Here is a 17091-nt window from a genome sequence, read left to right on the forward strand (position 1 = left end):
ACTCCCTCTCTCTCTGACCCTCCCCTGCTCACGCTGTCTCTCTCTCTCTCTCCTAGAAATAAATCAAACATTAAAAAATTTTTTTAAAAACATTCACCCACTTCTTAACATCCATCTCCTCTAATTTTCAGAGGAAGATCTTACCTCTTACATCTCTGAGAAAACTGAGGCCCTTAGATGTGAAGCACCTTGACCTTCTACCCTCCTCCATTCACCCAGCCAACAAATATTTCTTGAACACCTGTTCTATCCCAAGCACTATACCAGGTGCTGGGAATGAAATAACGTGCATTCTCTGGCTTCATGGTGCTACTCTGGTGATGGATGCGCTTACAAAAAAAACTAAGAAGTCAAAGCCTGTGCCCTGAGACAACACAGACCACTCGGGCACTCCAGTTGCCAGTCTCAGCTGAGCTCAGCTTTTGAGTAATCCCAGGTCAGACATCAGACATGTGAGGGAAGAAGTATTCGGATGATATGACCTCCCGGCAAGTTTAGTTACACCCAGCCGTTCGAAGATTTCAAACCCATGTCCTAGATAACATGGAACAGAGACAAGCTATTTCCACTGTCAAAATTTATGACCTTTGGGTCATTCTTGATCCGTCTAGAACACACTTCCAACTTTCTTTGCTTGGCTAGGTATTTCTTATCCCTGGTAAGTAAAGCTGTGATGTTTGTCTCTAGCGCCCTCTACCTTCTTCATAGCATCCTTCACCACCACCTTTCAAGTGTTCCTTGTCCCAATTTATTCACCAATGATAACTGAACTGTGACCTTAACTTAAAGTACGGGGAAAGCTTATGGGACAGAAGCCTTCAAAAGCATCATTTGGGTCCACAGATTTGCTGAAGTCTAATCATTCAGAACCTGATTATACACCAGGGATGTGAGTTGAACTCCGTCCTGTGGTCTTCCTGACACAGAAGACAGGTTAAAGCAGAGCCTTAAGAAACAGAATCACTGTGGTGTAGATGTGTCCAGAAGCAAGGAACTGCTAGGGAGAAAGACTAGGGAGAATCTTGAGATTATTTCTGTGTATTTAAAGATATACCTCCACCCGTATTTATACTCTGAGACACCACTCCTCTTGCTAAAGTTTATCTGGCCAGGGGTGGGGCCAAACTGGGTCAGAGTCTCACCTCTGGGAATTTGGAATTGAGACAGTCTTTCCATGTGGTAAGAGCTGTTTACAACAGCAAAGCTGGAGGGTAGCCAGACTCTACAGTGTGAAGGAGAGAAGCAGAAATGAGAAACAAGAAAGAGTATTACTTGCTTGGCAGTTCTGGGTGTCTGTCCCCTTCTGTCTGTCCACAGGTTCTGACAACCTCCCCCTGTCCTGTATCCTTAAAATAACCCTCCTTTTCCTTTTCTGACTTCTAGTCATTTGAGTTGTTGTCACAAAGAATCCTAAGTAACACAACTGTGGTTCCCAAACCGTGTGCTGAGGCGCCCCAGGGTACTACCTTGCGCTCACAGGATGTTTTGTTACTCTTATTTGGTTCAAGTCGCTGTATTATTTCCTGTATGTGTTATATGTATGTACAATATGCACTATGATTGTATTATTTCTTTCTATGTGCTGTATGCTCTCTGTGGTTGAACACTGTTTGGTGACCACTAAGGAGAGGAGTATGGTTGAATAGACAGGAAAGGATCTAAAAGGCTGACGGGAGAAACTGGTGTTCAGGGTGATCATTTGACTCTGACGGACATCAGGACAAGTCCAGTGGATCAGCAGGTAGATGCAGGGGTGGGGGGCACACTGCTCCGCATAGAGTTTATACAGTTTGGAAAGGGTATTTATACTATGCCCACTGGGCGGGTGGGGGAGCAAATCCAACTGAGTGCTCATGTTATTTAAAAAGCAAAACGCAGGGCACTAGTCTGGCTCAGTGGGTTCAGCATCCGAATCTTGATTTCAGCTCAGCTCATGATCTCACAGTTCATGAATTCAAGCCCCACATCAGGCTCTGTGCTTTCAGCGCAGAGCTTGCTTGGGATTCTCTGTTTCTCTCTCTGCCCCTCCCTGAATTGTACTCACTCTCTCTCAAAATAAATAAACTTAAAAAAAAAAATAAAACCTTTAAAAAGCAAAACTCTAATCATGTTGAATGTTTGGGGTGTAGCAGCTTCAATTTCAAGAACTTAAAATGTCAGGTAAATAATATGTTGACACTTTTGTGATTGTGCTAGGGAAAATAAATATGTAATTATAGATTTTACATTTATAAATTAAAAGATCAAACTTTGTTAAAATGCACTTTACAAAGAACATGCCACTGGCAGGGGGAAGAAAGGTTGCTCAGCTTTATTTATGAAAATCACTGACAGAATAATAAAAACCCAAAATGAAAACAACATTTTAGTTACATGAGCTGAAGTTTTTCTATTTTCTTGTGACTTCAGTTTAAAAAAGAAAACTGTCTAAAATCAGCATTGGTAGGTCCTCAATCCACTTTTAAATCTTTCCCCACCAGCATGGCAGTCACGGGGTGCATACTTGCTCTGTGCTCCTGGTAGGTATGGACCGCTTGGTCACGGTATTTGTCAAAGGCAGCAAGGTCCCTGTGGGGGTGGGGAAAAAGGAAGAATGTTGGATAATGACTTATTTTGGCAAATAGTATTTTATTTGGCAAGTATAATTTTATTATTCTTATGAAATTAATGAAAAGATTAAGACTATTTATGTCATGATTATACATTTTTCGGAATTCCTGCCAAATCCACAGTCAAAATAACTTCAGTAAGATATTCTTAAATTCTGTCATGTAGCCAAGATACAACTTTTTCCCTCTACCCACACACTGCTTTATTATGGGTCAAGCAACCTATTCTTCCACCTCATTGCAACATTTGAATCAAAAAGGTTTGGCTCTACCTGTTCATTTCTTATTGCGTTTAAGTAACTTCAGACTCTTTCTCTTGTCCATGCCTGTCCACCCATTACCTCCTACTTGCTTTTAAAGACCTTTCTGTGCACATAAGATTGCTTTCTATTTATGTCTGTTTCACGGGTGTCTGAACCTATCTGGCCCATAATAGGTAACTGATATATAATGTTTCTAAAAAAGCTAATCCAGTTACCTCAAATTCTAAATATTCAGAAGTATTCATTCCTATTCCAAAATTATACATATAATCTTTAACATTTAAAAATTATTTTTAGATGGCATTTTACAAAGTACTTTAGCGACGGGAAAAACACTTGAGATTGTTCTTCCCCATCCCTGATCTAAATTCACAGCACCGTTTGCGTGGGTTCTTACTTGAATAAGGGCCGTGTAAACTTCATTCGTCCTTGCTCAGTTGCCATTTTTAGAGCCAAAGGGACTGCTTCCTCCCATTTCGACTGAATGCAGAGCCGTAACCATCTGAAAGGAAGATTTTTAGGGGGCGTGGGGTAGAAAATGAGGAGGAAGAGGCGGGATATACAGGCACATCTGAAGATTATTTTCTTAGTGATGAGTAATCCCATTATAATTCTACCATACACCACTTTATATTATGTCTTGATTCTGAGAATCTCAAATCCTTTTATATACGATTTAATAACTAGAGAAGAGAGGAAGAGGAGTTTGTTCTTGAAAAAGACAAGACATTTTAAAAGGTTAGATTATGTCGGTGCTCATGTACCTTATCTGTGCAGTTTCTGAAGGAAATTAAACTTTGGTTTAAGACTCACACTACAAATCTAAATTAAGAAAGATTAGCCATAGAACAAAATTAGAGATTTCTAACTATTCCCTTATCAGAGTCAATTTGGCTAGTTGCGGAAGAACACCTGTTTACCTCTGGATTCCTAAATCTCCTTTTTGTTTTAAGGCCAAGAGAAGTGTAGAAGAAATTCTAATAAAAAGATTAATACTCTCATCTTACAGATATTACAACTATTTCTTAAAGACTGCTATAATTATTTCTACAAGTGCAGAAGATTTCATAAGGATTTCTTAAAACTCATGTATGTCTCTAACCCTGCTTTCCCTTTCTCCACCTTTTAAACTAGTTTCTACTTTCTTCCACAGAGACAAGTTAAAATGATGTACCTGAATCGTATTTCAGAATTGTTAACAGCATTCAAGTTGTACACCTCTTGCATTCGCTTTATATGCCCCAATGGAAGAGGTGCCTAAGAGCAAAATAAAGAAGTATGACGTATCATTTCAACAGGATTCCTTGGAAGAAAGGAGCTGGAGGGAAATTCTTAGCCAGATTAAAATGCTAAATATTTTCGAATATAGAAATAAGTTAGATAAAATTAAAAAAAAAAAAACAAATGCACACTACAATAGATTTTGTGCCAACTTATTCTGGATAAGGATGTTGTACTAGAAGCAAAGGGATAGTTTAATTTGTGAGGTACCTAGAGAATTAAATGAGAATTTCTCTTCTCAGACTTTTTAATATATATAAATACTAACTTTCTAACGCTTTCCAGAGTCTTTCAAGTTCTTCCTTCTACTTTATCTATCTTAAATTTATCACATTCTCTGTATTAAGCCACAGTTTCTTAATTGTGTCCTCACAGATTACCCTGAGCTTTATCTTTGCATATTTCCTCTGAAATCCCTTTTAAATTATCTATATCCTTACAAAATAGCGGTTTTTAAACTTTTATATTACAGGTCCTTTGAGAACCTGATGAATAATATGGAGCCTGTCCTTAGGAAAAAGATACATTTATTATAAACACAAATGTCTGTATACGACTTCAGGGGGTTCATAAACCTCCTGGGCCTGGCTTAACCTTACATAAGGGGGAGTGAGTCTGGTGAGGAAAGAAGGACGCCAAGCTCAGTCTGGACAAGCAGGGAGGCTGAGGTGCTGCTAGGTGGGTGGGGACTCCCCCTCCTGCCACAACTCATCTTACAAAACCTACCACACGCTCGCTCCGGAGGCGTCTCTGCTCTGGGTGCCAGATCCTTCCCAAATCATTTGGTCTCAGCTAACCTCCAAGTCTGCCCTGGTAGGTCCACTGGTTAAGGTCACCTCCTAGACCCCCAATCTCCCCCCGTTTTTGCCATGCCTCTTCTAGAAGCATCCCGTCAGGTCCTCCCTCTCCCTAGCCCCGGGCCACAAGGCAGCGCTGCAGACATTTATGAAAAATGGTGACCTGATGCACTAAGAATTGATTCTCACCAAGCCCGTGTTGCCTAAAATCCTACTCCTCCCTTTGTGTTGATTCCATAGGAAAGTGTCCAGTCTTCTCTATCCCTCTCAAGGTCCTGAGGCCCAAGAGCGCTTTTAATGTAAGAGTAAAGACCCAGTCATTCCCTCCCTCTCGAAATGCAGCCTCCTCTTTCTGTTTCACATATTCTTTTAATTACCTTGGTCTGAAACCTTAAAATCTGCTTGGACTCATTCCTGTTAACCACCAAATCCAGGGAGGCACAAACCCATGCCTTTCACCCTTCACCCCGATCCCTCCTTTCCCACCAGTGGCCCCTGCGTGTCCTGTGAGTCACCACCCATGTTCCTCATGTTGATCCACCAGCAGACTTGTTTTACAATCCACCTTTTCCTGTTAAAATGTTAGATCCCTTCCTACCTACAAAATCTGATTCTTACCATTCAAGATTCATCATATCCTACCAGGCTTTCTAGAATGATCTTCATTAACTTCTGCAACATGGTGGCTTGCTACTCCCTCCAACTTGAATTTCCACCTCTGCGTTATTAACGCTGTGCTGCTCAGAGCTAGGTCTACTCCCACAAAACCTTTCCTTGATAAATGCCAGTTGGAAGAGAGTCCTTCTTTACTGATTTTTTCTCAAATGATACCTGAAATGTGCCTCCTTTAAATGCCAAATTTTGCATGTCACCTTTCCTACTAGATTAGAAGCTTTCGTGGACGTGGCTTATTTCTTTCTTGCACATTTTCATATTTACAGTAACAACATAATAAGCATTCAACAAATGTCTTTAAATAAACAAATGAATGTTATAACTTTTTCCCATTAGTTTTCACTAACATTAACATTTTCTTCCAAGTTGGGTTTGACATAAATGCTGTGCTTTTATTATGCCCGTTGTAATTTTTCATGTTATGAGCTGGTACTTACTTTCTGGAGCATCTGTGCTAAGAATTCGTTCAACTGATGACTAGAGAGACCCTTCAGGTCTTCTGTGGTGAATGAATTTAAATCCTCTTCTTTGGCCTAAAAAAAATGTTTCCTGGTTATTCTGTACAAAATGTACAATTTAAAATTTATTGGTTTATCGGACATAGAAGTAAAACTTAAGAAAAAGACAAAAATACAAGGATGTACAAGATGGTAAAAAATAAATTTAAGCCTTAGCTACTTTCACAGTTTCGAGATGATGTTATTGTAACTTAAAAAGCTAACGTGACTCTTTAAATTTATATTACTTAAGAAAAATTAGACTATTAATAGTAAAAAACTTTTTACATCCTTTGCATCATTCAAAATATACAGATTTTCAAAGCAAAGAAACGTTACAAAGAACATGTTAACTAATTTATAGGCCAACTTAAAAATTTGGATAAAAGTTCAAATTGCATATTCTTTTAAGTATTACACTAATAAACTGAAAAGGCCACAAACTGATGTTTCCCTCCAAACCCGCACATTCTGTTTTCCCTACTTAATCTTGGAAATCATCTAAGAAAAAGGAAAATGTGTCTGTACTTTTCAATTTAGGATTCATTGCCAAAAATCTTTGAAGATATGATTAAGAAATATTAAGTAAAGATTATCAAAGTAATTATTAAAAAAATCGCTAAGTAGTTTTAAATTCTTTTCAACTAGGGCTTCTTTATTATTATATTTTAAAATTTTAATTCTAGTATAGTCAACCTACACTGTTATATTAGTTTCAGGTATACAATATAGTGATTCAACAATCCCATATATTACCCAGTGCTCATCATGACAAATGGACACTTTAGTGCCCGTCACAGATTTAACCCATTCTCCTACCCACCTCCCCTCTCTGGTAACCATCAGTTTGTTCTCTATAGTTAAGAGTCTGTTTCTTGGTTTGCTCCTCTTTTTTCCTTTGCTTATTTGTTTCTTGTATTCCACACTGAGTGAAGTCATATGGTATTTGTCTTTCTCTGACTGATTTCACTTAACGTTATACTCTCTCGCTCCATCCATGGTATTGCAAATGGAAAGATTTCATTCCTTTTTTATGGCTGAATTAAATGCTGTGTGTGTGTGTGTGTGTGTGTGTGTGTGTGTACATACGTGCACTATATCATCTTTATCCATTAATCTACTGAACGCTTGGGCTGCTTCCATAATTTGGCTATTGTAAATTAATGCTGCTATAAACACAGGGGTGCATGTATGCCTTAGAATTAGTGTTTTTGTATTTACTGGGTAAATACCCAGTAGTGTGATTACTGGATCATAGGGTATTTCTATTTTTAACTTTTTGAGGAACATCCATACTATCTTTCACATGAACTAGGGCTTCTTTTCATTTTAAAAGAAATGTATCCAATGTTTAAAAAAATCAGATAGGACTGAATGAAAAATTCCGTTGTTTTTGCCCTGTCTCCAAGTCCTACTCCCCAGTAACCAATATGAATAGTTCCTTATATATCCTTCCAGGAAATTTAATGTATAAATATATCCTTATAAAGAAACATTATTTAACATCTTCCTCCCTGTTCAGAACCCCCTTTACTATCTCTCTTTGGAACCTCACCTTGGTTATCAAAACTTACAAATCTCATGCTCTGCTCAAAAAGATGCAAATTTAAAATATTTGTTAAGGATATATCGTAAATGGTAAAAACATTAAAAGCAATGGGATGATAAACCAAAATTCAAGGTAACGGTTACCTCGATAGGAAGGCAATGTGGGTAGAGAGGGGGATGAGGTGGGGAGGGATGGTCCAAAAGTATCGCTGAGGTTTTCTTTCTTATGTTTGTGGTGGGTACACCTTTTTACACCTTCCGATAGGTGATATACATTTTCTTCTTTTGCATTTGTTTAATATTTAAGAAAAACAATTGAGCAGTAAAACAAGGCAAAGAGAGAACTAGTGATTACAGTGTCCTCAGTCTGTCTCTGACAAGGCCCCTTCCTATTGATAGTGAACTATTTGTAATCATCCATGTTGGCTGCTGAGCCTAAAGGAATATCTAAGCAGAAATCAGGAGCAGGAGCAGTTTTAGTCGGTGGGCTGGGATACATTTTTCAAATGAACACAGAGGTCCTGGGGTGCCTGGGTGGCTCAGTCAGTTAAGTGACTGACTGCATCTCAGGTCATGATCTCGCAGTCCATGAGTTAGAGCACCACGCTGGACTCTGTGCTGACAGCTCAGAGTCTGGCTCCTGTTTTGGATTCTGTATCTCTCTCTCTCAAAAAATAAACAAACATTTAAAAAAAAATTTAAAAACCCCAGAGGTCCTAATACATCACATTGTTGTCAAAGACCCATCCAAAGCATGGATCTCTCATGCTTTTCTCCATGACAAGTCTGTGAACTACACAAAACAAATTTAAGACACAGATAGAAGGGCTAAAGTATGATCTGTGGCAAGATGAGTCACCAGATTTCCCTCTCTGCATTGGAATAATTAGATCTTTCTAAATTATTTAGTGTACATAATTAAAACATTTGTCTAATCATAACACCTCTGGTCCCTCTTGTTACAACACTGAACGCAGGGAGCCCACTACTCCAGGCAAAGTATTGACAGTGGACGTATATATGTGCACAACTACCCTGCTAGGTAAGGAGCTGCCTAGATACTTTCTACCCCTCAAAAAACTCGTGAACTAGATCTAAAGAATTAGTAATGTCCTAACTTTGTCATGATGTTATCAGAATCTTCAGAAAGATGTTTATATTTTATTTTAAATTATAGTATCTCTTCCCTTGGTTTAGGTTTATTTGTTTATATATTTATTTGAGAGAGAGAGAGCAAGCGAGCAAGTGAGCTCATGCACACAAGTGGGTGAGGAGCAGAGAGAAAGGGACAGAGAGGATTCCAAGCAGGCTCCACACTGTCGGTGCTGAGCCCCACGCAAGGCTCGATCTCACAATTGTGAGATCATGACCTGGGCTGAAATCAAGAGTCAGTTACTTAGCCAACCGAGTCACCCAGGTGCCACTTCCCTTGGTTTCTTGTTCCATTTTACCGAGTTGCCTTACTCCTAGTTTTTCTTCCTTCTTCTGGCTCTAAGAGGGTTCCCTCAAAACCTGGAACTTTCCATTCCTCTTTCTTATTCTCCATATTTAATGTTTTCAAGGCCTTAACTAGCTATTTAAAATTAAACCTCAAAAGCATTTCAAATCTTTTATTTCCTCCTGCACTGTTCTAGTTCAAACCCCGCAATCCTTCTGGTCTGAAATGCCATCTTATCTGACCTAGTAGCTGGCTTTCTTACTAACTCTAACTTTTCCATCTTAATTGATCCTATATATTACACAGCTTGATTAACGGTCCTAATAAGCAAACTCTGATCATTTCGTTTGCAATCCAAAAACCTTTAAGGATCCACTGCTGTTTACAGATTGTTTTATATCCCTTAGTTTGACAATCAAGATTCTCTAGAATAGGAAACTAATTTATCTTCCCAAACTGTTTTCCCTTTACTAATTCATATATTTATCCAACAGTGAATAAATGTGGATGCTGCTGGGGATACAGAGATGAATAAAAACAGTTTCTGCTCTCAAGGAGCTTATGGCCTGGTAAAAGAAACAGATAAAAACAATACAGTAAAAAAAATACAAATACAGTAAAAGCTTTTTAAAAATGAGCTTCACTGGGGCAGCTGGGTGGCTCAGTTGGTTGAGCGTCTGACTTCAGCTCGTTGTTTGTGAGTTCAAGCTCCACATGGGGTTCACTGTTGTCTGAACAGAGCCTGCTTCAGATCTTCTGATCCCTTCTCTCTCTGCACCTCCCCTGCTCATGCTCTCTCTCAAAAACAAACAAAAGATGAGCTCCACTAAAACCACTCATTAAATGAGCCAATATTCTCTACCCTCTGTGTAAAATGAGTGGACGCGCATCCAGAGTGCACCCTATGCTCTGATGGGCGACCCCTTCAATATCAGTGCTTTTTCTTCTCCCACCTATTGATTTATTATTATTTCTAACGTTTATTTATTATTGAGAGACAGACAGAGCATGAGCGGGGGAGGGGCAGAGATGGGGAGTCACAGAATTGGAAGCAGGCTCCAGGCTCTGAGCTGTCAGCACAGAGCCCAACATGGGGCTTGAACTCACAAACTGTGAGATCATTTGCTGAGCCAAAGTCGGATGCTTAACTGACTGAGCCACCCAGGTCCCGTCCTGCCCCCACCTGTTGATTTATGTGTTAACCACATAAATTTGTTTCCAAATGTGTTTATGTCCGTTGTAGTTGTAATCAGGAAATCTTGTTAAATAATAGGTATACTGATGAAAGAGGAGTGCCAAAAGAAAAGAGGTTTCTATAAATATTAAGTTTATTGTTCTGGACAAACTAAGTCAACTTTAACTTAAAAATTGCTGTACAAAAAATGTTGCTACAAAATTGTAGACAAGATCTTTGTAAACAGATGGGAATAACAACAGGAAAACCTAGAAGGAACTACCAATTGCTCTGCAAGTGTATTTAAATTCTATTTCTAATTTAAAAGAGACTAAAATTGGGGCATCTGGGCGACTGTGTTGTGTTAAGTTTCTGACATCGGCTCAGGTCACGGTCTCACAGTTTGTGAGTTTAAGCCCTATGTTGGGCTGTGTGCTAACAGCTCAGAGCCTGGAGCCTGCTTTGGATTCTGTGTCTCCCTCTCTCTCTGCCCCTTCCCTGCTCCTGCTCTGTCTCTCTCAAAACTAAATAAACATTAAAAAAAAATAAAAAACAAAAGAAACTAAAATTAGAAGTTACAGGTGCATCATGAATTTAGTTTATGCAACTGATATACAGCTTTGGTCCCATAGTAAAAATCTGAGTAATTCATGTTTTAAAATAAAATGTCTTCCTTATGATTAGTTTTTATGACACCATGCTTCAGCCAATTTTTTCAATTAATTCGTTCACTGAATTGGCTAACTGATTCATTCCAATCTGATAAGAGTACTTTAATGATAGCGCACGTGCGTGCACACACACACGCACACACAGACACACACACACACACACACAGCCAGAAATGGTGTGATAGGGCTGTTTAGGATCCTATGGGAGACAAGGAAGGAAAGCCTTACTTAGCCTTGAATGAGGAGAGAGTAAGGGGTTGGAGGAAGCAGAGAGAGCAGCATTATAGAAGGCAAGAAGGAATGGAGTAACACTATCTTAATGAAACCCAGTGGAATTTAATGGAAGTCACTGTGGCTATGGCCCCATGTTAGAAGGGAAGAGGAGGGTTGGGAGATGAACCAGAAGAATAGGCTCTAAGCTCTAACCAGGCGGAACTCACCTAATCCATGTAGGCTCCATGTTTTGTTGCTGCTTTAAAAAAAAAACTCTGTTTGGACTTTGTCCGTCCCACCCAGAATGTCCTTTTCCTCATCCATGCCCAAACCATATCCAGTCCCAGCTGAAATACCCTCTCGTCCCAGCTGAAATACCCTCTCCTCCATGCCACAGCCAACCTCAATGTACTCCCCCTCAGGTGGAAGTATTGGTTCTTTCTGGTGACTTCTTGTAACTTCATTTGTTTCTGTGCATGTGCAAGTGGTTGGTGGGGAAGGGAGGGACACGGACAGGGAGGGAGAAAGAATCTTAAACAGTCTCCACGCTCAGCGGAGCCTGACACAGGGCTTGATCCCACAACCCTGGGATCATGACATGAGCCAAAATCAGGAGTCAGAGGCTTACCCGACTGAGCCACCCAGGTGCCCCTGTATCTTTTCCATGCCGCTCATCACTTAACTGCTTAGCATCAGTTACTTATAACTAAACTTTAGAAACCAGTGTCAAAGGCAACACATAAATTTGTTGCAGATAACAGGATGAAGGGTAGCAAAATACACTATCCCCAAATATCCTACTTTAGGATATAGATTAATTAGCTGTAGGCTCTTGAAAAATAGGAAAGGCAAGGAGAGGTCTTCTCTGTACTACACTCATCTTCCTAAAGACAGACCTTCCAAAAGGAACTCAACTGTCATAGATCCCCTCTCCTGGGAGTTTCATCAGTCAGGCAAGACTGACTCCTATCACAGGAAAGGAAGCTAAAAGTTGACACCACAGCTAGATAAACTTCGTCACAAAACTGACATACCTTCCATCTATTCTCCTAAGGACCCATTTATCTTTCCTAAAAATCATTTATTTCCCCCAAAAAGGCCTTTCCTTTCCCAATGAAATGGTGTTTAGTCCTGAATGAGGCACGTCTGAGTTAGTCATTTTTCCATGGGTCTCTCCCGTGTATGCATGAGATATACATGTTAATAAATTTGTTTTTCTCTTGGTAATCTGCTTTTTATTCCAGGAGTCTCAGCTAAGAACTCAAAGGGCAGAGGGAAAGTTACTTTTCTTCCTCTACAGGATTGCTCCTACATTTTCTGTTATTTTTAATTAAAGCGCTATCCAGGGTACATCTTCACCTGGGTTTCTCTGGGAGTTCGGTTTCAGTATATGCACAGAGAGGTTCTTCTCAAGGGGGCTCCAGACACATGAACAGTCCCTCTGACGACAGAGCAAACGTGCCTCGGTTCTTCCCTAACAGCTGGCATTAGCACTCATCTAAGATCAGTTTAGATCCACCTGGTATGGTAAGGGGTATACTTGAAGCAGTAACTTACATATGATTTGTGAGGAAAAGAAGAAAGAGAAAATGCAAATATTTTTGCGTACCTTTTTTAAGTCTTGAAAAGGAGCAAGAAAAATGGGAACTAATATCAAACATCTATTTGCTCCCTCCACCTAAACTTAACTTTACACATTGAGGGCTGGTACCACTCTGGACAAACTTGACTTACTTTCTGTTGTTGTTTAAGATTTTATTTATGTAAGTAATCTCTACACCCAACGTGGGGCTTGAACTCACAACCGCGAGATCAAAGGTCACACACTCTACTGACTGAGTCAGCCAGGCACCCCCAGACTCGATTCATGAATAACCTTTCCAAATACATGAGTTTATAAGTAAAGTCCCTACCTGCCCCAGCCCCATCACCCCCGATGAGTAGAGACATATTTGTACAATTCAAAAAGGAGCCCAAAATCACACATCAGTACTCACCGCTATCCACCGTTGACTTAAGGCAATGCAAGCATTTGTCAGAGTCATATCATAGCTGCAAAGATGAAAAAATACTGGAGATTAAGTTTCATAAAGATGTACATGCTTTTCCATACAGGCAATGTGGAAGTTACAGAACACACTTAACTTTCAAAGTTCTTTAAAAAGAAATTTCTTTAAATGTTTATTTCTGAGAGAGAGACAGAGACAGCGTGAGCAGGGTAGGGTCAGAGAGAGAGGGAGACAGAATCTGAAGCAGTCTCCAGGCTCTGAGCTAGCTGTCAGCACAGAGCCCAACACGGGGCTCAAACCCATGAACCATGAGATCATGACCTGAGCCGAAGTCGGATGCTTTTGAGCAACCCAAGAGCCCCTCAAAGTTCTTTTTAAATAAAGATCAGGAATCCCAGAGTGATGGAAACAGGAAATCTTCTACGTGACTTAAATATTCTGGCGTCATCTAAGAACCTGGAAATCCACATGGATACCAAATTAATGAAGCACCTGACTGTCCTCCAGAAAGAATGCCCCAACATCTCCACAAAGACAGTCAGATGTGTCAGTAGTGTGTTTGCTGAAGGACCTGGGGCTCAGGTGGGCAGATCTAGTGTTTGCTGTGTGGCAGGCGCAGTTCTAGGTGCTCATGACAACATGAGAACATGCTGCTTTTGTGGAGTTTACATTCTGTTGTTCCAACTATCTAATCATCCCACAAATCTGCGAGTGACAGGCACTGTTCTAGATAGACATAGGGGAAGTAACGGTGTCCCAGGAGACCCTTGGGAGACTCCGAAACCATGTGATGATTTTATTTCTTCTCAGAAGAAAGTGGAAGTAAACTCGGATCATTACACAAAGCAAACGGCATTACAATTTGTGAGTTCTCAACCTAGAAAATAAACCACATGTTTTGCAGCGATGGAAGAGACTGTATAATGTGTGCAAAATTTTTGCAAAACATCCCTATTTGTCCATAAATCATGCTTGCTTGCTGTAAAATGTTTCTAAGAGAGAACAGTAGGGAACCTGCCCCTTAGGGCCTAAATGAAATAGGTTTTGATTAGAAGTTACCATTGAACCTGCTTAGGGAGTTTGTGCCTTAGAGGAGATTATAAAGGGAGTGAAAGCAGCAAACTCCTTTGAAGTAGCTGCCGGTTAATCTTCATGAAGTAGTCAGGGTGTGGGAAAACCAGACTGCAGGGAAAACCTCTTGTTTGTCCCCAAGACCAAATGGGATCAGAGGCATTAAACTGCTCAGGCAGTAAATCCCCTTCAGCTAGAATATTTCTTAGCACTGATTTCATAAGGAGCAATAGGGACAGTAAAAAACTCTGCTTATCTCTTTCTTGTGCCCTAAAACTTCCTTTCCACTGCCACAAAAAGAACCATGTAAGGATTAGCCCAGGAGGAGAAGCACCCCTTACTTATGGCGAGGTCCTAAGAACAGTAGTGAGCAAAACCAGATATGAGCCTTGCTCTCATGGTGCTTCTGTGCAGTGAAGGAGAAAGACTTTGGTAACCATACAAATCAATTTAAAATTACTACTGTGGTAACAGTAATGAAGAGGCCATGTACTGCACCAGGAAACCCTATACGGGGCCTTGACCTGGTCATAGGGGTCAGGGAATGCTTCTCTGAGCAAGTGGTTCTTGAGCTGAGACTGGAATTACCTGGGTACAGACTATGCCAGGTGGCGGGAACAGTAGTTAACAGTAGTTAGCAACGTCACATGACTCGTGAAGACTAGAGTTCAGGTCTCTGATTTCAGGAGGGTATTTAGTTTAAAAGGCAGCACAGTGGAGTGGCACCTGGGTGGCTCAGTTGGTTAAGTGTCTGACTTTGGCTCAGGTCATGATCTCAAGGTTTGTGGGTTTGAGCCCCGCATCAGGATTTTCTCTGTCTCTCCCCAACTCATGTACACTCTCTCTCCAAATAAACAACACCAACAGCAACAGTATACTGGGAGAGTAAGGACTGCCAGGGTTTGAATCTCAACTCTTACTACCTACTGTGCAAACTTAGGGAAGACACTTTACCTACCTAGGACTAATGTGTCTCCTCTGGAAGTGGGATGATGGCTTATAACACAGTTGTAACGATTAACATAATACTTAGACAAGCTATTTCCCATTACAAAGGTTTTGGAGGAAAGGGAGATATACTCTTTGTATCACCAACCTTGAATTAAAAGGACGCATTCCATAATTACCTGCAATTCATTGATTTCTATATTTATAATATCATGGAAATGATTCTTTTGACCTCAGGGTTAAGGTTCAAACACCTATGAAATCTACTCGCTAACTAGTCGCAGCTTAAGAAGGTCATAAAACTCTCAGGTATATTGAAGGAGCTCAAGGATTTAGGAGAAAGAGAAGGAAAGCATTAACAGCTAAGTACTGACTTGGGTTTCACAGGAGGCATTCCAGGAGAGTACAGCCAGGCATTCCAATCAACTTGATTGAGAAGATCAACCTGTAAACAGGAAGAGCACCCAATTTGCTACAGAATAACCTTTTCCATTGGAAAAAAAAAATCTAACACAGACTTTTAGGTCCTCAATTCTATAATTTTGTCTATATTGACATGTCAAGATAATTTCTAAGTCTCTTTTCTAAAATGAATTTATATGAACCAGTAGTGTTCTATTAAATAACTAAACTAAGAAAATTAAATACATACAAAAACACATTTCTGATACATACTGTTGCAGATCTCTCTGAAATATACACATTAGTTCATGTTGAGATCACACTTTAAATAGGAAAAAATACAATGAAAGGTTGAATCTTAAATTCTAGACCAATACTACTATTGAGTAATTTAAATCAGGCTAACAAATGCCATTAAATGATGATATACTGGGCATGTAAAATAAGAAAGTTTTTAAAAGCCAACCTTATCTTTAAAGTGGGAATACAGGAAATCCTTCCAGTCATCAGTGGTTATGCTCTTATAGGAAAACTTGTTAACATAAGCCTTTAGAAATCCTAGGAAAACCTCTAATAGTTAAAAAAAAAAAAAAAAGAAAAAAAAAAGAAAAAGAAAAGTTGATTAATGGAAAGGTAACTACTTAATATTTTGGCAGGGTCCTTGGTGTGGTACTATTAACCACAGAGAACAGAGAACTTTCAGGACATAGGGAAACCAGTAAAGGCTTCAGTGGTGAAAGAATGAATGTTCAAAAAAGGAGGTAGGACTTAAGCTGGGCCTTGAAAAATAAATGTAATTTGGTGGAAGGGAGAAGAGAAATCCTAATTACAAGTTAAGAGGAAGATACAATGAAGAAATATAGAAGGAACCCACAACACAAATTCTAAAAGCAATGGCCTTGGTGTGACCCGAAAGAAGGGGAATAATTTGAGATAGGCAGAATACACGTGGGTGAGGAAGGGTCTTCAAAGTCTGTGGGCAAAGGAGAACACTTCACCGCCCATTAATAGGGGAAGGTTACAAAAACTCAGCACATCTGTATCATGAACAAGTATGGTGGCATTAAAGAACATTAAGATAAAGATGTATGTTCTGACATGGATGTCTGTGGAACATTGCTGAATTTTAAAAAAAGGAAGAACAAGTTCTATATACATATGATCCATTTTCTGTAATTAAAATATATTTGTTCATTTATTCTTAGAAAAAAATCTGGAGCCATGCACACTAACAGTGGTTATCTGGGGAGTGGAAAGGGCCTGAAGGACTCTCACTTGTTACTCTTACAAACTTCTGTACCACATAACTTTTTTTTTCAATGAGTACCTACTATTTTCCTAATTTTTAAAATACTGATGTATTTTCTTTAAGACAAGCAACACAATTTAGAATTCAGCAGTGATTCAAGGTTTTAAGTGGAGAGGCCACATTATAAAATGACGATACAGATTTTCTTTAGCAGCTATGTACAGAATAAGTTCAAAGAATAAAATG

General features: G+C 39.5%; 1 protein-coding gene across 1 annotated transcript in view; it reads right to left on the reverse strand.

The window, feature by feature from the left end:
* Positions 1 to 2288: 2288 nt before the first annotated feature.
* LTA4H (leukotriene A4 hydrolase) overlaps positions 2289 to 17091 on the reverse strand; it is a 35889-nt gene continuing 21086 nt past the window's right edge. Inside the window, exons 13-19 of the mRNA XM_039236593.1 lie at positions 16063 to 16166; positions 15569 to 15639; positions 13164 to 13218; positions 6063 to 6158; positions 4047 to 4129; positions 3270 to 3374; positions 2289 to 2568 (exon numbers count right to left, since the gene is read on the reverse strand). Coding sequence (XP_039092524.1) covers positions 2451 to 2568; positions 3270 to 3374; positions 4047 to 4129; positions 6063 to 6158; positions 13164 to 13218; positions 15569 to 15639; positions 16063 to 16166 — 632 coding nt within the window. The 3' untranslated portion in view covers positions 2289 to 2450. The remainder of the gene's footprint in view (positions 2569 to 3269; positions 3375 to 4046; positions 4130 to 6062; positions 6159 to 13163; positions 13219 to 15568; positions 15640 to 16062; positions 16167 to 17091) is intronic.

Source organism: Hyaena hyaena, unplaced genomic scaffold (genome assembly GCF_003009895.1).
Source record: "Hyaena hyaena isolate Hyena2069 unplaced genomic scaffold, ASM300989v1 scaffold_113, whole genome shotgun sequence".
NCBI lineage: Eukaryota > Metazoa > Chordata > Mammalia > Carnivora > Hyaenidae > Hyaena > Hyaena hyaena.